The sequence below is a fragment of the Magnolia sinica genome, chromosome 4, assembly GCF_029962835.1.
Source record: "Magnolia sinica isolate HGM2019 chromosome 4, MsV1, whole genome shotgun sequence".
NCBI lineage: Eukaryota > Viridiplantae > Streptophyta > Magnoliopsida > Magnoliales > Magnoliaceae > Magnolia > Magnolia sinica.
This window is the reverse complement of record NC_080576.1, coordinates 76415409-76440410: the sequence shown is the minus strand read 5'-3', so window position 1 is coordinate 76440410 and position 25002 is coordinate 76415409. Positions and strand designations below refer to the sequence as shown.

General features: G+C 40.3%; 1 protein-coding gene across 1 annotated transcript in view; it reads right to left on the bottom strand.

Annotated features, from left to right (window-relative positions):
* Positions 1-24313, bottom strand: part of LOC131243245 (protein S-acyltransferase 10-like) — a 69746-nt gene extending 45433 nt beyond the window's left edge. Inside the window, exons 1-6 of the mRNA XM_058242445.1 lie at positions 24177-24313; positions 23929-24043; positions 15847-15921; positions 15644-15715; positions 14448-14585; positions 12973-13006 (exon numbers count right to left, since the gene is read on the bottom strand). Of these exons, the coding sequence (XP_058098428.1) occupies positions 12973-13006; positions 14448-14585; positions 15644-15715; positions 15847-15921; positions 23929-24043; positions 24177-24261 (519 nt within the window). The 5' untranslated portion in view covers positions 24262-24313. The remainder of the gene's footprint in view (positions 1-12972; positions 13007-14447; positions 14586-15643; positions 15716-15846; positions 15922-23928; positions 24044-24176) is intronic.
* Between the last annotated feature and the right edge of the window lie 689 nt (positions 24314-25002).

Genomic DNA, 25002 nt, shown 5'->3' with positions numbered 1-25002 from the left:
TCGATCATGTAATCCATGCGATCCAATGACCTGATCATCACATCCCTCAAATCCAGCGGTCCAAATTATTCCCTCAAGCAACCCATGTGCATCTTACCAGTATGGGTTCTTCTAAATGCTCGCACATGCACATGAAGTCTTCAACATGGATACTTGCCTAGACACAGAGAAACCGGGATGGCCAGCATCCTCTGATATGTAAGCAAAGGTGTACATGATGTGATGTCCTCATCACAAGATCTTCCCTTAAAGCTCTTGACCCATTGTCGAGGATTCCTGGAGGCAGCCAAATCATGAGGATCTCATTGGACACATAGTGGTTGCACTCTCGAACACCAACAACAATACAAAGAGCAACGAAGGTGGTGGGAATGGTGGTGATGGAGATAATGGTGATGGCAACAAGGTAATGGTGGCAGCAATGTCCATAGCGAGAGTCAGAGTCAAAGACCTCTTAGCCCACTCACTGGGGAGAGTGAGTTTGAGAATGACACGGAGGACGAAGATCGTTGTTCTCGTCCTATCTCAACATGGGCTTTTAGCTGAAAAATAAGTATAACCGCCGTAAGTAGCAGCAGTTGAGTATCACTGATGAGTCTCGTTGAGGGGTGTTGAGGAGTCCTTAGCATGGAGCATGGGGTCCATGGAAATCAGTGGCAAGCAAGGTAGCTCTTTCCTGTACCATAATATGGATATGGATTATAGGGTTATGGACCTCATGGATATGCAATGATCAATTATAGTAGTTATGATACACAAATGCAGTCATTCCACCAAGGATACGGGCAGGAGTATGCTTACGCATACAAGCAAGGATATCCAAAGTATAACTATGAACAGATGCATCCAAGAGTCACAAGTATATAATGTTCCATGTTTCGGCGATATTATCAATAATATCACCAAAATTATTGGTATCGCTAACCGAAACCCAAAAAAATTAGTGTTTCCCTATATCAAAGATACCTAGGCGATATATCACCGTGTATCGATATCGTTGAGTTATCACCAATATGTCGAGTACAATAATGCCATGTATCGAAAGTTTCGACAATATTATTGCCCAACCCCCCATTTCTACAGGCGGCGTGCGTAAAGGGGAAATTTTTCAGGAAAAAAAAAAAAAAAGGGAAAGCCAAGATTTTCTGAAATTTCTTCCACATTTAGGTTTGAGGAGAGTTTTCGGCACCTCATTTCCATACTGTGGATTGAATCGCCAATTTGGGGGAGAAAATGCAGATCAAAGGCTTGGTGGCTGGAATTGCGAAAAATCATAAAAATAAATACAAAATAGAATATTCAATTTTTTTTCAAAAAAAAAAAAAAGAGAGAGAGTAGGTATTTAGTTAGGGAGTGGATTTCAACCACTCATCTCCAATTTTTGTGAATCAAATTCCCAATTTTAGAGAGGGGGGGGGGGGGAGGAATTGAAAAGGGGAAAATTTGTGTAAATATTGCAAAATTTAGAAAAAAAAATCAAGAAAAAAAATAAAAATTCCAATTTTTTGGGAATTTTTTTAAGGGATCTGGTTGGGGATTGGATTTCAACTACTACTCTCGAACTTTTTGTGAATTAAATCCCTAATTTTGGAGGGGAAATCGAAAATGGAGAAACCATGCATAAATATTGTGAAAATTAGAAAAAAAAATTTTAATAGATCGATTTTTCAAGGATCTGGTTAGGGAGTGGACTTCAACCACTCCTCTTCAAATTTTTTTTTAATATTTTTAATTATATAAAATTTTGAAAATGCAATATATATATATATATATATATATATATATATATATATATATAAACCAATGATACCATTTCATGAAAAACGTATTAATTTTTTCTATTTATGGATGAATGTTGATGAGTATTGTGTTGCAATTTTTAATATAAAAAAATAAAATAAAATTTGAGTTTAATAATATTTAGGAAAAAAAATATTTTTTGAGTTTAATAATATTTAGGAAAAAAAATGTCTACTTTTAAAGTGTAATTATTTTATTTCATAATCTAGTATGTGTGTATAGATGGATGTATGATATATGTATGTGGGGGCGTGTGAACTGATGGATGGAGGATGTGTTGTGCATGTATAGATGGATCATGGATGCATAGTTGTATGCATGGATGGATGGATAGACATGTATAGATGTATGTATGCATGGATGGATGGATGTATTAGCGTATGCATGTCTGCATGCATGCATTGATAGATGGATGGATCATGTATGTTTGCATGTATTTATGCATGGATGGATGGTTGAATGGACGGATGCATGGTTGGCTGTTGGATGGATGAATGTATGTGTATGTATGGACGTATGTATGCATGGATGGATGCATTTTTGTATGCATGAATGGATGTTGGAAATATGGATGGATGGATAGATAGATGTATTAGTGTATGTATGTATGGATGGATGGATACATGACTTTTTATTTGATTTAGAAACAACTTTAGGTGATTATTGTGTTTCTAATGATATTATTGGTATAAAATGTACTCATTTGGTTACCATTGCACAGATTATTGTGTTTCTAATGATATTTTGGTTACTATTGCATAGATTTTTAACGACAACACATGCTTTAGGCCCTTGTGAAATAGAAAATTTATTTTGTATGGTTCTTTTTGGCAATTCTTTTATTCCTAAATATGCAAATGTGTATTTTACCATCTCCCAAAGTTTTCCTCATATTTCTCCAGTGTTTCCCTCAATCAGCGATACATTTTTAGATATTGACGATATTGATACATGTTTCCATATCCCCAGCTCGCAACACTTGTAATGATACCGATACTACAAACACTACATATACACCAATCCACATCCAACTCTAGATCCACATCAGTCACGGATGGAGATGATCACGCAATACCCATGGAAGGGTGTACTAATTCAATTCAGAAAGGATGGGTATCAATGATACCTGAAAGGGTATCTTAATTGGTATCAAACTACTATGACCTGACATAGTATGGTTGATTCCTAGAAGAGCAATACAACAGCCACCCCTATGGAGATGAGATGATTACTTGAGCCGCCTCATAACTCTATGTGGGTTTGAAGCACAGACGCATAGGTGAGAGATGGAATAGAGAAGAGGAAAGGGAGAGAAGAGAATATAATGTTCTAAAGTTAGGGTTCTTTTATATGATCGAAGTTTCATAATTACAGAAATTCCATTAATAATAAAAGCAAAAATCCTCTCTATCTCCTAGACCAAAATAACCCATCTAAGTGGGCCTATGTAGGTCCATATTACATCCATTAACACTCTCCCTCAAGCTGAAGCATAGATATTACTTATGCCAAGCTTGGAATATATGTGTAGCCTGAGTGGAAAGAAGAGCCTTGTTGAACACATTAGTGAGTTGGTCCGGAGATCGAACATATGGAGCAGAGATTTCACCACTGGAAACTTTCTCACATATGAAGTGACAATTGACTATGATGAGTTTCGTTCTTTCATAATAGATCGGATTTTTTGTTATGTATAAAGCAGCCAGATTGTCACAAAATAACTACATAGGTAGGTGCACTGTAAATCCCATTTATGGCAACAATTTCTTAATCCACATCAACTCATAGGAGGTATGAGCCACTACTCTGTACTCTGCTTTGGCACTCGATCGAGCCACCACATTCTGCTTTTTGCTCTTCTATGTGACTAGATTTCCTCCCACAAATGAACAATATCTAAGGAACCTGCCCAATTTGAATTTGTACATCTTGTGACCTGAAGATGACTATTCCATTTAGACAAAATTCCCTGACCCGATGCTCCTTTGAGAAAACAAAATTCGAATAATTGCTCCCATGTAAGGTACTCTTAGAGAACTCGTGAATTGGCTTACCACGCTCACCACATAAAATATGTCTGGTCGAGTAATAATTAAATAAATAAGTTTTCCAACCAATCTTCTATACATCCCCGGATCCTCCACTGCGTCTCCTGAAACACTTAAAAGCTTGTGATTAGGATCCATTGGAGTGTCAACTAGCTTGGTCCCAAGAAGACTTGTCTCCATGAATAAATCCAGAACCTATTTGCTCTTAGAAGAATTAACTCCTTTGGATATGGCTACTTTCATAACAAAAAAGTATCGAAGACTGCCCAAATCTTTTATGGTAAAATGTTGTTGAAGATACTTCTTTACATCTTCAATCTCCTCGTTGTCGCTTCCAGTAATAAACATATCATCCACATATGCCACAAGAACAATGAGACCTAAGATACCTTTCCGTACAAAAACAAAATGATCAACATGATTTTGAATAAAGCCATAATTTAATACAACATTGTTAAACATGTCAAACCATGCACGTGGAGACTATTTTAACCCATAAATTGCCTTTCGCAATTCACACACTTTGTCAGGCTCCCTTTGAGCAACAAATCCAGGAAGTTGCTCTATATAAACTTCCTCTATGAGATCACTATGAAGGAATGCATTTTTTTGGTCAAGATGGGAGAGGGATCGGCTATGATTAACAACTACAAACGGTATAAGCCAAATAAAATTCAACTTGGCCACACAAAAGAAGGTTTCACTATAATCAACACCAGGTGTTTGAATATACCCCTTAGCAACTTGGCAAGCCTTCAACTATACCATCAGGATGGAACTTGATTGTGAAGACCCATGTGCAACCCATAGCACGTTTAGCAATTGAAAGAGTGGTAAGTTCCCTAGTGTCACTCCGATGAAGTGCATCCATCTCTTCCTCCATAGCCTGCTTCCACCCCTTATGTAACAAAGCTTCCTCATATGAATTGGGAACAAAGTGAAAAGACATTGACAGGGCAAAGTTGTGGAAATTTGCAGATAAGCAATGAAAAGAAGCATACTTAGAGATGGGATAATTGGTACACGTACGCTAACCTTTTCTTAGGGAAATAGGTGTCAGGCCTGTGTCCTAGTGACCATTCCGTTTCGTAGGATCCCGCAGTCCTCCCGGTCAAATTCCAGCGACCAGCAACCTGTAGATAGTATTTGCGCGCAACCCTGAGTCGCATCATGTGAACCCGAGTTGACTCAACCCGAAACCCATGCCATTGCGACCACGTCGTCGCCACGGTTCCGACACCACGTCTTGTACGCCAATCCAACGCTTAGATCATAAGATATGGCCCGCACATTATTATGGCCGTGGACCGCACGTTGCAGGACCCACCTATCTCAAATGGCACCATTCCCTAGGCTATCATGGGGGTGATGTCATCACCCCATGCTTGCTAGGTAATGACGGCCTCTCTTCCCCATGTTCTTACAAATCCATCATTACCTTACAAGTCATAATCACCTTACAACTAATCATTGCCTAACTAGAGAGCTAGCTATCTCTCTCTTATCTCTCTCCCTCCCTCATTCTTCCTCATTTTCTCATCCTCCATTGCAACTAGAGAGCTTGGGACGTCCCAACCCATCTCCATATCCAGCCCTCTTCCACCTATTTTCCCCACCAATCCAACCATCAAAAGCCCATCTCCACCATTAAAAGAGCTTCATAAGAGCATTGGAGCATAAGGAAAGAAGAAGTTAAAGATCCAAGGTGGGTGCATGTTTAGGACTAGATTTCCCTTTCTCTCATGGATCTTTATCTTCTATTGCATGGGAGCATGTAGGACTCACCAATCAATGGTGGATATCCTACTTGACCCTTTGGATGTGGCCAATGGCCCATCCTTGTTGCATGCATGATCCATGAAGGGCCCATTCTCCATGGACCCCATCATGATGTTTTATTTAAATCCATGCTATTGATGGGTCATCTAGACCCTTGAGTTGTGGTGGGGATGGCATCCCCACCTTAGATTTTCTTATGTAGGGCCATGCAATGCATGGGACCCATCTTGATGAATGTATGATGTATGATGCATCTATTGAGGGACCCATAGTGGCGGGGCCCCTCCATCACACGTTTCTCTCTCTCTCTCTCTCTCTTGATCCCTTGCATGATGGCCCACCTGATGCATGTTGCTGTCCAAACATGGGATGCCCACACATCTAGATTTTTGGGCCACCTTGCTACCCATTTTCAAGCCAATCTAGATGAGGGAAAACACAAGGATCAGCCTGATTTTCTGGATGGGTGGCCCACCCACGTGGACCCCTTGCATGATGTATATGTTTCATCCATGTCGATCGCCCGTGGGGCCCACCTTGCTGACGTCCAGCAGGCCTAGACGAATAGAAAACGTAAGTAGTAGCTTTATCCCAAGCTATGGTGGGCCACACGTGTGGACCCACCTTGGTGTATGGGTTTCATCCTCACCGTCCAGCTGCTGGACAGTGGGACTCCACCACAATGTGTTTTATTCACGTTGTCCGTCCATTTTCTGGGCGTGGGACCCACGGTGGGGCCCACCTTGAGACGTGTTGTAGCTGCACAGTCCAACCTGCTGGATGGTGGGACCAGCATGATGTATGCATTGTATATCCACCTGGCCAGCAGTGGTGAGGCCCACTTTGTGATGCAATAGGCCCACCTTGATGTATGTATTGTAAGCAGACTACCCATCTACTTTCTGGACCAAAGGGCTAATCTATGGGACCCCACCTGGATGTGTATATTGTGCATGTTGTCCATTTATTTTCTAGACTATATGGGCTGCCCCATCGGGCCCACTATGATGTATGTGTTGCACACACTACCCATCCCTTATGTCTAGCCCATGGGCTATGATGTATGTGAGGCCCATATGATGAGGCCCAATGTGATGTATATATGAAGCCCATGTGATGAGGCCCAATGTGATGTATATGAGGCCCTTGTGTGAGGCCCAATATAATGCATGTGAGGCCTTTGTATGAGGCCCATGGTGATGTATATGGGGCCCATGTGATGAGGCCCAATGTGATACATGTAAGGCCCTTGTATGAGGCCCATGGTGATGTATATGAGGCCCATGTGGTGAGGCCCGATATGATGTATATGTGGCCCTTGTGTGAGGCCCATTATGATGTGATGAGGCCCAATTATGATGCATGACTCCACCATAATGTTTGTGATAATATTTATGATGATCATCCATTCCTAGCAAGTATTAGGCCTATGGGCCCCATTATAGGATAGATTCTAAATGGGCCTAGCGTTGGAAGCAATGATGGTTAAATGTCCACATTGTAAGAGCAATGGTGGTTAAATGCCCACATTGTAATCTCCCTACGGCCCATTGTTAGGCCCATTCTCATCTCCCCTTAGTGGACTAACCCAAATTGATGGGCCCCCACTATTATTAGTATGATCCATCTCACCTTTTTGGGCTATCCCAATTCATTGGGCCCCCATTGATATTAACATGACCCACCTTATTAGGCTTAGCCCAAACCGTTGGGCCCCCATTATTGCTGGTGTTTCCATCATGCCTTGTAGATTTGTCCAAGGTCATAGAGCACACCTTGTGCATATCAGGCCCATTGGGAAGCCCAGTTTGCTACGTGTCGGAACGAGCGAGGAAGCCCACTCCTTGTCCCTAGGTTAATCCTTGTCATGAGGAGAGTATATCATTACCGTAGATGGTAGGATCTGCGATGTCAGATTTGGTATATCCACAGTTAAGGACCGATCTTCATGTTATAGATCAGATCCGCTGTCCTTCTATGGACCCCGCCTTATATACAAGCCGATTATCGATTACGACTATGAGTATGCTTAGTATAACACTATGATTTATGCCCATGCGCATCATATGTATGCTTGATATGAGGAGTGATTGATCATAACATACACCATTGGGCGGATTATTATGGGACTCCCTGATACGAAAAGTTATCCACATGAGCGCGCGATACGCGCAGGATTGTTGCATGACTGATTAGTGTGACTCATGCATCTCGCATTTGTGTTACACGATTACCGTATACCCTAGCGACATCAAGGCCATAGCCTCCACAGGCATATCGTGGATGGCAGGATTGGACACCGGAAATCTTTTTCTATACATGGGGCACGATGGATGTCCCTGGGTGAAATTCCCTAAACCCTTATAGTACCAGGAGGTTGCTCCAACGTCTAGACCGAGTGGATGCATGAGTGTCAAGTGCCGAATACCAGGAGGCCGCGCTTCCCACTGTGTTGTGGTCGGTTGGAAGGGGGTGCGGCCTTACTCGCCCGAAAGGAGGGGGCAAAGCTAGGCTGAGTTTGACCAGTTCGAGAAATGGGTCCGCTATCAACGTGCCGGGTAGATATTGGCAGATTACTAGCGAGGCGGATAGTGAGGTCTCTTCCACTCGCTTTATTGCGCACGATGAGGTGGCAATCTGGTTTGGAGTGTAATAGACCCCGGTGATATTCCAGAGATAAGTTGTACTATTATGTAGATTCAGATGAGGATTAGTATGCTTGAGTTACATCTCGCATATAACATTGGCCATGTAGGCCTTGCATCACATAGCCTTGGTATGGCCGATAGCATTCATGTCTCACATCGCATAGCCTTGGTATGACCGATGGCATTCATGTCTTACATCACATAGCCTTGGTACGGCCGATAGCATTCATGAACTTACCAACATGTTTCCGCATTGCTCTAATATTGCATACTTGGCACTTATCTTGTGCACGCACTTACACCACCCTCTAAGCTTTCTATAATAAGCTTATGCATAATCGTTGCGTGTAGGTGAGGCTAGGACGCCACAGCAACATTGAGATTGGAGCACGTAGCTATCTTCTAGAGCTTTTGATATTGATATTGTATTTCACTTATGCATTGTACCTAAAGTTTTTTATCATAGTAGATCTTGTGATGGTGTTCTTGTTATTGTTTGTGGGTTATGCTTGTGGTTTTGCTGAAGCAAATTCATGTTGAAAATCCTCCTTGTAGGATCCCAGGATCGGAACCTGGTATATGGGTGTCGGGAGCCGAGAATGGGGTACTACGAAGGCTGCCGGTGCCGGATTCGGTAATCAGGAATTTTGTAAGGCCAGTTTCCGAGTTTAGGACGTGACAATAGGAATATAAGATGTATCTAGAAAAGTCACCGAACCACAAGTCTCTGAAGAAGATATGTTCGACGTCACGTTTTGATCAGTTGTACCATTTGTCCGTTTTCATCCTAAGTAGACCTTCAGTTGAGGTACAGTGGGAATGGAAGAGGCAGTAGATGATAAATGTTAGATGTCTTCGTTGACCACAATAGGTATGGAAAGAATTTCTGTATCAAGAGATTTGTTATCTTTTAAGAAGAATAAGGGAGGGTAAAAAAGGTAGCATTTACACATACATATTGTCTTTAAAGTGTTAGAGTATAACAACGATGACCCCTTTGTGTGCGAGAATATCCAAGAAAAACACATTTAACTGCTCAAGGATGAAACTTACCATGGTCAGACTCCAACTCATGGACTCCAACTCATGGACAAAATAAATGCATCCAAAAACTTTAGGAGATAGAAAAAACAACGAAGTATTTGAAAACAAAACTTGATGAGATGATTGACCCTTTAAAATAGATGAGGACATCCGAATTATTAGAAAACACGTTATGAGTACTACAGCACTCCAAAAACTCTTAGAAACATTCATATAAATTAAGAGAGCACAAGTTATCCCAAGGAAGTGATGATTTTTCCATTCTGCAATCCCGTTTTGTTATGAGATATGTGCATGATGTTGGATATAGGATTCCTATTTTAAGAAGAAAAAATTTTGACTAAAAACTTGGGACGTGTACTCCTTAGCATTATTAGACTAAAACACAATCACTTTTGAATTAAACTAATTATGCACTTCTATGTGAATTCTTAAAAGTATAAAACAATTCAAATCTATCTTCTATTAAATAAAGCAATGTTGCTCTTCAATGATCATCAACAAATGTAATAAAATACTAAAATCTAAACCTACTAGATATTTTAACTGAACCCTAGACATCTAAATGAACTAAACGATGCTTCTCAACACGTGGTAGAAAAGTAGCACGGTGATGCTTGCTCAACTCACAAACCACACTCTAGACATGACATCGACAACAAGGAGTGACACCTTTTTCAATGATGGATGACTGAGACGCTAGTGCCACTGATTGTTAAGATGTCTTTTTGTGCTATTGCGTCCATAATGTCACAAATAAGATAGTATAGCCCATCGTGCTCATGTCCTCCACCAATCTTCCTCTTCATCTTGAAGTCTTTGAAAACACAATGTGAATGAGAGAAAGTAATGCAATAGTTAATAGATATGATAGTTTGCTAACTGACTAGAGGCTTTAAAAAAATTTGGACAAATAAAACAGAGGATAATGAAAGAGAGGGACTTATATGAACGGTACCCATTCCACATACTCTGGAATGGGTACCATTTGCCACAGTGACAGAAGAGCTTGTTAATGAACCATCAATAGATGAAAACATACTAAACTGACTTGTCATATTGTCGGAAGCTCCAAAATCAATTACCCATGAAGTATGAGACTTAGATCCTAAACAAGTCATACCTGAGGTTACGAATGTAGCCATAGGAGTGGAAGTAACTACAAAAGTAATAGGAACAGACTGATTCTATAGATTGTTCAGCAACTTAGAATATTCTTCTTGAGTCAAAGTAACCATCTCACCAGTCATACGTGTTTGTGGAGCAGTAGATGAAGAATTAACCAAAAGATGTCTGCTGCTCTCTCTAGTGTGGGGAGCTTATTCAGCCCATGCAATTCCCATGGAGGTCCCAGCATTTTCCATCAAAATGATTGGAAAGCCCATAATGTGTGCACTTCCTAGGTCCGCGACCTTTGCGACACCCAGCTCCCATATCACCAAGACCAACTCTTCCACCATGGCCACCATTATGGCCCGTCTAGAGAACAATGCTAGAGTCGAGTTGTCATTGGCTCCACTTGTAAAGCCCAAAGATACACACTAGAGGCGTGCATACACCTTGCTTAAAGATGGCACATTTTTTTCTTTTGTTTTTATTTTCTTGAACCTTCGCTACACAAAATTGTGCACGAACCAGTTTATACTCACATTTCAACCCAGATAAGAAGTTGGTCACTCGAAACTCTTCATGTTGCTCACATAATTTCTCCAAATCGGTAATTAGGGACTGATACACATTTAGCTCTCCCTACATTCATTTAAGTTTGGAATAGTATTCTATTCACCCAACAATTTCTCCTTGTTGAAGCTCAAATATTTTTTCATATTACTAAGTACAAGAGATGATTTTATCAGATGAATACATCTCTCATAGAGCATCCCAAACTTCCTTAACCGTATCCAAAAACATGACATTTTTACTTATAGAGGGTTCCATACTATTCCATAACCATGTCATAATTTAGGCGTTTTCCTTAAACTATTGGTCGTAAGTACTAGATTCTTCAAGTTTCTCTGTGACCAGATATCTCAATTTTCCCTTGGCCATGAGAAAAACTTTGATTGACTTAGACCACTATAAATAATTTGTCCCATTTTACCTAATAGAGGTTATCTGGACCCCTAAAACGTCATATGATTTTATAAATTTAGGGTTACTATTTATCTCCATAACAAATAAAAGAAGAGTAACTCACAAGTAGAAATGCAAGTTGACATAGCACAATTAATAAGCACCACACTTGAACACTTCACACGATGCACACTTCACCTCAAATAGAAGAATCAGCCCACACATCCACCACTTCCAACCAGCCATAAAGAAATATAGTCTCGAACACGGCATCCAACACAAGCAAACAACCCACACATTTGCAATGATCACACATGAGGTGATATCATTAGAGAAGCCAATGTCCTCATTCACCCACGCACACACAGACCAATACAGAGGCCCGGCGCACAAATGAGACAAAAAAGAAACACTAGGTTTCTTTTTAAAAAAAATTTCAAAAAAAAAATAGCACAAGCAAGATAAGGAGCACCACGGGATAAATGAAAAGAAGAAGAAAAAATAGAGAATAAGAAGAAGGATCAGAAACGACCTAGCTTTGATACCATGTAAAATAGTGGAAAGAAAGATGGAATAGATAAGGAAAAAAAAAAAGACGAGAAGAGAATGGGCTAAAGTTAGGGTTCACAGCCCCCCTCTCCTTCTTTTATATTATGAAAGTTTCATAATTACAGAAATGTCATTAATAACAAAAACAAAACCCCCTCTGTCCTAGACCAAAATAACCCATCTAAGTGGGCCTATGTAGACCCATATTACATTCATTAACAGGTGTAATGAGGGCACAAGTATATTTTTACTTCTTTTCTTTTTTTGCTTTTAAATGTATTGGTTGTGTTTTCGCACTTGCTTTGTATGATTTATAAATGATATTAACTCATTTTGGATATAATTACATCACTTTTGTCAAACAGTGCATAGTTTAGGACCTGATGCAAAGGAAACTTATTATGTATACTTGTTTTTTTATGATTTTTTTTAGTTCTAAGTCTGTAATAATGTGTCTTTTTTAACATCTATTAAAGTTTCATTGATAATTTTGATCAATTTCCCCAATGTTTCCCATAAACAATGATACATTGCAATACCAATATGTTTCCACATCCCAAGGGTGTGATACATGCATCAATACCGATATTTAAATCACTATAGAGAACAAATTATTCATCTCCCAATTATGTGCAATTTCATTAAGTTTGTGATAGCATAAATGACATAGAAATTGGTGAAATCTTCACAAAGGCACTTGAAAGAATCTAGTTCTTTGACCTTCATCTATCTTAAATCTCACAACTGGAGGTCTAGCTTCAAAATTAATTGCATCTAAGTAGTTCAACATTTCCAACAACTATGCATCGTGAACTTAGAATAGAATGATACTGATGCAGAAATCTAAAAAGTGACTTACTCAAAAACATCTATAAATTGAAAGCATCTAATAAGTAGCACACAATGAACTTTGCTTTTATATCGTGACAGCCACCACATGTGGAACAAAAGAACCATTCAGCATCTGGTGAAAAATCCTACAGAATCACACATTCTAAAGTAGAAAGCAAAAGGATATAAACAGGATATACCTGCAAAACATGACAATAGGTGCAAGTCCAATTTCTGCCATGTCCAAGAGGAAGAAGTTAGTTACATAGTTAATGATACATCATGTGAAATTCATCTAACTGAGCTTATTTCACACGATACATAAACATGGACAAACCCCAGCTATTTTTAGCTCAACATCCCCCTTCCAGGTGAAGCATCGCATTTTGAGACAAGCATTAGTGAAATACCCCCTTGAAAAAAAAAAAAAAAAAAACCTTTTTAAAAAAAAAATAATTTGTAACAGTAGGCAGACCATGCCTCCCCTTGTTGGACACGGATTGGGGCCCAACGTGATGTTTATGAGAAAAATACCTTGTGCATCCGTTTTATAAGCCAATTTTAGGACTTGAGTCCAAAAGTGAGAAGGATCCAAGACTCAAGTGGGCCGCAATAAAGGAAAAGGTGGGTAGGGAAATTCCTACCTTTGAAACCTCCCTGGGGTCGACAGTGATGTTTACATGCCATCCATACCGTTAATAACGTCATTGCTATAGGGATGAACAGAAAAAACAAATATTAGTCTGATTCAAAACTTTTGTGGCCCCATGAATATTTCAACTGTGGACGTTTTATGCTCACGTTTTAGGCCCACTTGAGTATTGGATACGGCTCATTTTTGGTCTCCTGTCCTAAAATGAGCTCAGAAAATGGATGGACAGGGTGGATTCTCACAAACGTCACGTTGGGCCCCACCTAGGTTACCAGCGTAGGAACTTCCTGCGAAAGGCTTTCGCAGGAAATCCGCGCCCCCCCTTGATACAACCGGAAGCGACCTCCCCACCAAAAAAACAAAAAGGCCCAGAAAATGAAATAAGATACCCTATCTTCCCAAATGAACAAGTTCCAATCAAAGAGAAGATCAGAAATGGAGCTCCCTCTGAAATGGGGCTGAGACAAGGCCCAGTTTGCTACCATAACCTGGATGTCTTCACTTGATCATATCCACCGAAGAGCCTTTCTTCTCAAAAATCATGGAGGTCGTCTCGTTCTATGAGCCCCGCATTGGCACCCGATATCATGCTTGGGATGTTATGGCCTTGCAGAAGGCAATTCTTCAAATATCATTTGGCCTTTTTATCTATGGGCAATTGCATACCATTTTTCTGTGGGTGTCATCATTACAATGAATAAACTTAGTTAATTCTCGGTTTGCATCTGATTATTCTCTTCGTTCTGGATGTCAATATGCTTATTAGTGGTCAGCAGGCCCATCATCTAGTCCGAGGGCCATTACTAATGCTGCAGCAGAAGTAACAAAGATTGAGGCATGAATACAGATTTTCAATATAAATGAGAAAATCAGAATTTTCCATGTCCATGACATCCATTGAAAGTGTCTTCCAGGGGTATCAAACATATTTTCAAGCTTCTAAGTAATGTGCATGCACCTGTATATAACAAACAACCAATGATTTATGTTAATATTAAAGAGAAGCCTTAGAAATTTGTCTACCTGCTGGATGATCCAGGAGGATACATGCCCATCAATAGCTTCGTCCAGGATGCAGAAGTCATCCCAGGAGTATTTTCTCCTGGCTGATGACCACCTGTGAGGGGAAGCAAGCTTCCATCTTTGCTCGAAGCAGATTGTCTTTGCTTGATAGACACAAAAGCAAAAGAAAATAGTAACTAGTAAGCTTTAGTGACTACTTAAGGGTCGTGATCTAGTAACATTTTCACCATAATTACAGTGCAAAAGAGTTGTGGGCCACACCGTGATGTGTTCATGGTATCCACTCCGATAATCATGCACGTCATCCCTTGTTTTGCCATGGGCCCAAAAGTCAGGCCAATCCATGAGTCATGACTCAGGTGGACCACATGAGCAGGAACAGTTGGGAGGGCAATGCCAATCATTGATTTTTCTGGGGCCCACTGAAGTTTCAGAATGGCCTATTTTTTTATGTGTGCCTTCATTGAGGGCAAATCTTTGATTCCCATGGATTGGATGACATATAAACAACACAGTGGACTTTCTATAAGGTGGGCATCCCCTCTCACTCTTGTTGCTCGTGTGGCCCACCTGACTCATGGATTGGCATGATTTTTAGGCCCATGGCCAGATGAGGGAATGCATGCAAAATGCTTCAGAGTGGATGCCATGATGTGTTCATGGCATGCACTCTAACAACCATAGATGCTATCCCTTGTTTTGCCATGGTCCCAAAAATCAGGCTAATCCATGACTCAGGTGGGCCGCATGAGCATGAAACAGTTGGGAGGGGGACGCCAGCCATTGATTTCTGCTGGGGCCTACCCAAGTTTCAAAATGGCCTGATTTTTTGAGTGCCATCATCGAGGGCAAATGTTTGATTTCCATGGATTGGACGACATATAAACAACAAGGTGGACTTTCTACGACAATCAAGGGTGGATGTCGCCTCTCAACTCTTCCTGCATGTGTGGCCCACCTGAGTCATAGACTGGCATGATTTTTTGGGCCCATTGCCAAATGAAGGAAGGCGTGCAAGATGGTCGGAGTACACATCATCACAGTGGGGACGACAGCAACCGTTTGCACTTGATTATTTTCTGACTAATTAATGACTCGCATTATAAGTTTATAACAATAAGATAGTACAAGACTCTCTTCAAGCACTAGGTAGCAGCAAGAGAAAATCCACTTTCAGCAAAATGAACAATTCTTACTTTGAAGTACTTGATGTCTTGCTGAAGATAGCATGTGTTTCATTGAAAGCACTCATTGCATCAAGGACATACCTAACATACGAGAAATTGCATTAACCATGTCTTACACAAACAGAAACAAGAGCCTCCAATAATCTAATCAAAATTTCTGAATCGAATCTCAAGTTGCGGAAGACAAACTTGGCATGCATGAAAGTCATTACCCTGGAGATGAAGCTGATGTAAAGAAATACTGAAAAAGGGTTGCAATGAACAGCACCAAGTATAATGCTGTATACCTGAAAATTAGGCAAGATTAAAGACCAGTATAAGGAAGCTGCAGGAAAGAATTGGTGAATAAGTATTGAACTGAAATTTTTACAAACATTGCTAATTCCAGAAGCCTCATCTTCAAGTATAAACACAAATGCGCTACACGCGCCTAAGTGGGGAGAACATGGGACATTCATGGGATGGTCCCTATCAAGGTATTCCGTAACAGAAATGGTGGCCGTAACGGCCACCACCGTTACCTTTACGATACAGGTCATAACAGCTGTTACGACCGTTACGGTCTCTTTTTAATTGAGAAACACAAATGCGCTACACGTGCCTAAGTGGGGAGAACATGGTACATTAATGGGATGGTCCCTATCAAGGTATTCCGTAACGGTAATGGTGGCCGTAATGGCCACCACCATTACCTTTATTATACAGGTCGCAACAACTGTTAAGGCCCCCATAACGGATGTTATTATTGAGAAAGAAAATCCCGAAAAACTTGTATCTGCCTTGTAGTGTTGAAAAAAAAAAAGTATGAAAAACCTGAATCTGCCCCGTAACAGACCATTACAAGGTTGTTATGGCGTTTACAGGGGATGGAATGGGCTGTTAACGGTGGTTATGGGTCATTTTTTCCATAACGGCCGTTACAACCCCATAACGTGTAACGGTTGCCACTATTACCTTTACGTAACGGTCTTTACAACCCCGTAATGGCCACCAAGGTCCCAATAGTGAATATTCCTTGGCAAAAAAAATAAATAAATCTAGACGGTTCACCCAAGTAGCCAGAACCCTGACATTCATGGGAAGGTCCTAATGGTGAATGTTCCTTGGCACAAAAATCTAAACGGTTCATTTATCAAGTGGGCTAAACATGTATGAAGAAATGGATGCCAGGAAAGACAATAAACCATCCGTTTACACTAAACATGCATATATTGCTCAACTGATGAGTGGTTCAAAAGTGTAAATGACAAAAGCACCAAACAAGGTTTAAAATCTCAGTTTCAATCCCGGACTAGCCCAAGTCAAAGGCCGAGTCTTATCACCGATTTGGATATGACCCATCCAAAACTAGGCAAGGTTAAAGGAATGATCATATACAACTATAGCAGATACCTAAACTATGGCAAGAAATGCTTGGGTGTGTCCATGGTAGGATGAAAGAGCCAGCTCCCAAAGACCTTATGTATGGAGATTGAAAATAAAAATAAAAAAAACTTGACTTCATGGTTATTACATTAAAAGCAACCTCGTGTCAGTAAAAATCTTATGTTTTCTAGGACAACTAAAGAAGATCCATTGCTTCTTGCAGAAGAAAAATATTTCCCTATGACCTCAAAATTTGTCAATTCCATTTGGGGAAGAGAACTCTAGATGATTATTATGCCTATTTATGAGGTTTGTGGTTAGAGTTAAACCATTGTCAGCCCATATCTTCATTTTGTGTTACTGAACAAAGGGAGTAGATTGAACAAATATGGATATTTGACTTACTAGATGCCCACTAATCCTCTGGTAGTGATTGTGTAAAGAGAACTTCAATCCAATGACTCAATCTCACTTCATATGAGTCATCAAAATTCATAATAAGAATGAAAAAGAGAGAAATTTTGCAAAATCAAGATGGCATTCCTAGAGTAAGCAGTGAAAGATTATATCAGTAGAAAGATGTCTCTTTATCAAACCGAGAAGGTTTTTGTCATCAGAACAACAAATCTAGATTTACTAACCCATAGAAGGGAAAAAGAAACTTTCTCAAATCCGAAAGGAAAAAAATCAATTTGCATCGACCAATAAGCATTTAGAGTACAACTCAAATTTCGACAAGTTGGCAAGTTGCACATTCATTACTTCCTTTCTTTTACACACCATGATGAAAACAAACCACAGCAAGTCTGATTTCTGTGTCAATGAATGATATACCAAGCTAAGGGTGTGTTTGGATTTACCATTCAAATTTAACTAGAATTTAATCTTTTAAAAAAGAAATAATCAAATTGGGATTACCGTGATGCACATTCCAAACTAAGGGGGGTTGGGAGCAAGGGAGAACCCTAATTACTCCAAAACCACATGGTATCAGAGCTAGGGCTTCTCCAACCATAGTTCTCTCTAGGCGCAACCACCACACAATATCGGCGCTCCACCACATCACAAAGGCACTCAAACCACCTCGTAGCCCCTGCTACTCACGGCCTCGCCACCCCTTGTTCATCATCTCCGAGCAATGTTGCCGTTTTCCATTCCGAATCATATGTGAAGAACCTATGTGTTATACTTCTCTCATCGTTTGCGACCATTCACTTATTGGTATGTGTTATTTTGGTATCTTCATGTCTTCCTTTTTTTTAGTATTAAATTATGGATGGTCTAAAGGTTGGTCCCTCAAGGTCAATAGACCAACATCATCCTAGCCTTTGCATTATTACGGTAAAATTGGATGGCTGCAACCATCTCACATGAGCACAGTATATGAAGATATTTCTTGGAGGTAAGAGAAAATTGGATGTTATCTCTAGAACAAAGCTTGCTCTACCCGTAGGGACCCATCCCATGAAGATTGGAATAGTGACAACGTCACAGTTATGGAGTGGTCACTTCACTCTATGTAGCCTAGAATAAGTGAACCACTAATGACGTGTTCAACAACCTAAGAGATTTGGGATATAGTTGCCAAAATGTTTTCTCACCATGATGATTTGACACGAACGTATTAGTTACACAGCTAATTAATATGCGACAGGGGAGTTCTCTATGGAATCCTATTATGCTTTTCTCTATCAAAGGTGGAACGAACTTTATCGCAACATGCCATAATCCCCAATTCCTAATGATGTACGGAAGAGGCATAAGAAGATTTGTATATTCGAGTTCCTTGGGGGACTCGATGATGATTTTGAACCTCAAAGGGTTCAGATTTTGGAGCATGAGTCTCTTCTCCTACTTGAGACCATATATAATTACATTTGTAGCAAGGCAAACCGATGGGCCTCAATTATGCCACCAACCATGGAGAGGCCTGCCTTTGTTGTTGGATCCAAACGAACAGGGTAGGATTTCCAGCAAAGGGACAAACTGGGGAATGAACAAATCATGCACCCTCACAAAATGTTGGTCAAGATAGTTTGATTTGTACTCATTGTGGTCATCATCGATATATACTAGAGAACGTTATTATGATCTGCACCCACATCTTTGACCGAAGCCTAGAAGATGGGCCAATACTGTCACAGTTGAGGGGGAGGGGACAGTTTTGAAATCATCCAAGCTCCTGCGTTAATTAAAGCTACACAAATCATCAAGCATCAACCTCTTCTGCCACTCTTACAATACCCTTTAGGTATCTCTACCAAGCATATTTAACCTCCTGCCTAGTCCTTGTGCATCCATGATTATAAGTGTTACTGATCACAGACTAATAAACAAGGTAATTTCCTTACATTCTCTTCCTTTAATGATAGGATCAAGTTAGCAAATGGTTCCTTTTCTAAAATATTAGGGAAAAGAAGCTGTCAACTTTATTCTTCTCTTACACTTCCCATTTGTCATTCATGTTTCATCATTCCCATCCAAATTTACTTCCAGTAAGTGCCCTAACCAAACAACTGCAATGCTCTGTCACATTTTCCCACATTTTTGTGTTATTCAAGATCTGCAGACTGTGCAGAAGATTGGTGATGAATGTGAGTCAGGATGGTTGTACATGCTTGATATAAACAGAGTGTCACCTTCTTGTGCAACAATTTCCAGAAGTAATGATGGGGAGTCTCTTAGTCTTTGGCACTCCCATCTAGGACATATTTCAGTACATTCTATTTTGAATTTATTCCATTAAGTTTAGTGATATTTCTTCTTTCAGTTATGAAACATATAAGCTTTCTAAGCATACTCGTATGTCCTATCCGTACATTGAAACTAAAACTAAATCTCTTTTTGAGTTGGTACATTCAAATGTTTGGGGAATTGTTATATTTTTAGATTTACATGGCTTTATCAATTAAAAAGTAGAACTGAGATTGCATCTATTGTTCAAGCTTTTACTAAATACACGAAAACTCAATTTGGAAAGTTATTAAAGGGTTTCAATCTAACAATGCAAAATAATACATTTCATATGAATTACAACAATTCTTCACCAATTGAGGCATGAAAACTCAAACCACGTGTGTATACACACCTCAATAAAACGAAGTGGCTAAGCATAAAAATCGCTATTTATTATAGTTAACTAGGTCCATCATGATTGAGATGGATGTACCAAAGGTTTATTGGACAAAGCAAGTTTAACTGCTAAATAAATGACCAATAGGATGCCCTCTAAATCTTTGACCACGAGTATCCTCTTCAAATGTTGCAATCTAATACCCCATTGTTCCATCTACCTCCTTGCCGGCGTGTTTGGTGCAACGTATTAGAATGTATTAAGAGGGATTGAATTGCAAGTCCCATGTTTCCAACCATATCCTTCATTTGGAAACTTCATTCGTCGGTGATGGTTTAGGACATTGGAAACCATGCTCGATACGGCATCAAATTGAGAGAGATTCTCCCCATCCCACTTCGATTTTCGAGATCTGCTTTCATATCCAGCAAATCTCTTGATGGATTTGAGAGAGAGAAAATCGTCTCAAGGAGGCTTGCGATGACTCCTCTGAATCCATCGATTGAACGAAAGAAGGAACTTGAAGGAGAGAACTCTGCCCTCCGTCTTCATTGTAGGCGACGATTGATTAGTGAATCATCTTCTTATATAAAGACGAAGGGAGTATTGGTTAGCCATTCGCAAGAGGGTTTCCATTCAAAAGACGGTTTTCTCCACTGGTATCTATTGTTCTGATCACAAGAGCCCGAACAATGAGCATGGGATTTATGGATCGGAGAGCTTCCAGAAAGGTCTTGAGGCATCTTTGTTCTAATCGGTCTCTGAGGGAGAGGCCTCCACTTCCGAGAAGTGTCTTGCATGTCTGTATACATATGCTCCATTGGAAGTGGTGGTTGTGCATCTACACTTCAGTCTTTTTGTGAGGATGCAGTAGATTCTTTTTTCTTTTTTCTTTTATACTTTTCTTTTACTTTTTTCTCTTTTTTGTTTTCAAACGGTAGCTCCAATCATTGGCTCTGGCACTTAGAAGTGTCTAAGAACCTTAAACGAAGCTTCTCGAGTCCGTTTTCAAGGATTGAAAGTTTGGATCCGTCTTAGACAGCGAGTTCTCCTCCACTTCCAACCATGTGTGGTGCATGTCCAAGTGCCTTGTTCCACAATTGTTCCCTATTCAACGCCACGAGCACTCAATCCAAACATGGTATCCCAATTAATCCAAGATCATTATGGGGCTTTCTTACATTCCAAACATGGAATGGGATGTTTTAACAACGTTTGAATTCCACAACAACCCCTAATTATTACTTCAACACAATTCCATCCCACGTAATACCACCTAATCCCACGTGCCAAACAGGCCCTGAGTGTTTGGTTGTGTATACCTTGTTCATGTGACGGGACCTTCTCATAACAAAAACTCATGTCCCGTCAGTTCTCTGTGTCTTCCTAGGATATTCTAATGCTAAAAAAGGCTACAAGTGTTACTGTCATGTTGCAAAGCAACAATTTGTCTCTAGGGATGTTACCTTTCTCCAAAATATCTCTTATTTTGGACAGAAGTCACCGCCATTATCCTCATGTCCTGTTGTTCCTATATTGGATAGCACTGCCAATGTTAAGCAAGAATTTCTTCAATGACTCCTTGACCTCCACTATCAGTTGCCTTGTCTACGAACACTAATGTTGTGGATCCTCTTCTTAATCTTCCCACCACACGTTACCATACTTACTGGCTCAAGCATTGATCATCCCATTAATAATCATATCTCCTACAATTGTTTATCCCTGCCATTCCATACATTTCTCTTCATTGATTCGTCTATTTGTCCCCCATATAGGTGCAAATGCCTTAAAAGGATCCTTAATGGAAGGTTGTTGTTCTTGATGAGATGCAATCTCTTAAGCAGCAAGATACGTGGGAACTAGCTAAACTCCCTAAAGGAAGGCATGTGACTGGGTGCAAATGGCTTTGCACCCTAGAGCACAACCCTGATGAGTTTGTGGCTTTATGGCTCGATACAAGCCCGTCATGTTGCAAAGGGTTCACTCAAAAGTCAGGAGTGGACTATTATGATATATTTACACCCATTGCCAAGTTAAATTCAATTCGTGTAATTCCCTCTTTTGTTGCATACAAACGTTAGCCACTTCATCAATTTGACATTAAAATTGTGTTCCTTTATGGTCATTTGCATGAAGAGATTTACATGCACCTTCCTCCTAGTTTCTGCCCTCTCATATATGAAGGGAATGTGTTTAGTCTCCATAAGGCTCTTTACAGTCTCAAGCAATCCTCGAGAGCTTGGTTGGAGAAATTTAGTTCCGATGTTCTTAAGATCGGGTTTCAGAGGTGTGCGTCTATTCATTCTTTTTTTCATCCAGAAATGGGGCGCCAACATCACAGCTCTGACAAATAGTGATATTGTGTTAACTGGCGATAATGCAGATACTATGTTATAGTTAAGCAGTTTCTTGCTGATCAATTTGAGATCAAAGACTTGTGACCATTACGGTACTTTCTAAGGATTGAAATCGCTTGTTTGGCACGTGGCATTTTTATTTACCAATGAAAGTGTACCGTTGATATTTTGACCGCTATAGGCATGTTAGGATCTCATCCAGCCAAGACACCAATTGAAGTAAATCATCGTCTGTTTAGCAAAGAGTCTCTCCTCTGACTGATGTTGTGCAGTTCAGGCGCCTAATGGGTAAACTTACTCTCTCTCCATCACTTGCCAAGATATTGCCTACATTGTGAATGTTGTTTGTCGGTTTATGCAGACCTCATGTAAACATCACCTTGACACCGCTCATCTCATCCTCCGCTATATTAAGGCTGCCCCAGGGAAAGGTCATTTATATGTTAATATGACGATCTCGATATTCAGGCATATTGTCATGTCGATTGGGCAGGTTGTTCTACTAATCATTGTTCCATAACTAAATTTTGTATATTTGTTGGTAGTAATCTCGTCTTTCGGAAGAGTAAGAAACAGTTGGCGGTCTCTCACTCTTCCATGAAGGTAGAGTGTAGGTTATGGGCAACATAACTAGTGAAGTCGTTTGGTTATGCACCTTCCTTATTGATTTGGGCACTCCTATTAATCCATTGTTCCTCTCTTTTGTGATAACAGGCATGGTGTGCCGTAAAGGCGTAAAGGTAACGGGGGAAACCGTTACACGTTACGGGGTCGTAACGGCCGTAACAGCCGTTATGGAAAAAAAAATGACTTGTAATTGCCGTTAACGGCACGTTACGTCCCCTATAAAGTCCATAACAGCCCCATAATTGTCTCTTATGGGGCAGATACAGGTTTTCTATACTTTTTAATCAACATTACGGGGCAAATATAGGTTTCTCAGTATTTTTTTCAATAAAAGAAAAAGAAAAAAAGAAACAAAAAAAAAAAAAAAAGAGACCAGGGGCCATAACAGCCATTACGAGCCGTATCGTAAAGGTAATGGTGGTGGCCATTACGGCCACCGTTACCATTACGGAACACCTTGATAACAGGCGGTGATCGGCATTGTCTCTAATCTAGTGTTCCAAGAGTGTACCAAACACATCGAATTCGATTGTCAATTTTGTTCATGAAAAGCTGAAAGCTGGGGTCATCAGTACCCCTCATCTCGGGTATGAGGAGCAACTGGCTGACATCGTCACAAAGGGCGCTACTGCATCTCATCTTTAAGACATTGTATCCAAGTTAGGCATGGTAAACATCCATGCACTGCCTGGAGGGAGAGTGTTAGAGTGGTGTGCTCAATAAGGTAGTCCCATGGACTACAATACTATTATTATTTTTATAGAAATGAGACGGGGCACCCTAATTCTAATTACTCGAAAACCACACATCTGAAACCCGAAAAAAAAAAAAAAAAAAAGAAGAAGCAAAAATGACATGGGATTTGATACCATGGCTGCTTTCGAGTTTTTTCGACCAGGCCCGTGTCAAATAGAAACAAAACACCCACAAAGATGAGGTGAAGGACCACCAAAGCCACTTTCAGACCCAATGAAGATCTCCTACCTGAAACCCACAACTCAAAAACAACAAACCAAAACAAAAATCATTAAAAAGGGTTGTAAATCTACACAAATAGAAAGACCCGGAAACCCAATTTAGAGAGAGAGAGAGAGAGAGAGAGAGAGAGAGAGAGTACCTGGATCCGATAGACAAGGGAAGTGCTGAAAGCATCTGTCAATGGCCCGCTCCCAAGCCTCACGAACTGAGAGGCAGAAACCCATCACCGTCTTCGAAATCTTCACATTAGAGAAGGCTCGCAGAAAAAAGAAAATAGAGTGTCTAAGTGACAATTTAGGGGCGTCTAACAGAGGCCGGAAATCCAACGGCTAGAGAGAGAGAGGAGAATGTAAGATCGGGATCGCTCAACCGGCTTCTAGAATGCGTACGCTATTGCCGCGGGAGACTGGACGGTAAAACTTGAAAAATAGTGAACGGTCTAAATTCAAACAGCTAGGGCCCATTAATCAATGGTCAGGATTGTCCAATCAGTTTGATTTGAGTTGTGATCAACTTTCACTGGTCCCATTGGAATGTTTGGTACAAACCGCGGCATGCGGATTAGGTGTTGTTGCCAACGCCACCCCCCTCAGTGGTGTGTTGATGTGTTGGGAGCTGTGGGGCCCAACGTGATATATATGTTTAAAATCCTTTCCGTCTATCCGTTTTTACAGCTCATTTTAGGTATTGGGCTAAGAAAATAAACAAGTCTGGAGCTTAAATGGACCACACCACAGAAAAAAGTGGGGTTAATGACACCCACCGTTGAAACCTTTCTAGGCCCACCGTAATGTTTATTTGGGAAGCGGATTGGCTAGTGTACCACACACCAGCTATCCAGCTGATGTGTTGACGTCACCAAGTTCAGTGGGTCTCATCATGAGGTATGTGTCATATCTAAACCGTTCATCCATTTGGTGAGCTTGTAGTAAAGCTTTAGCAGAAAAATAAGACAGATAAAAATC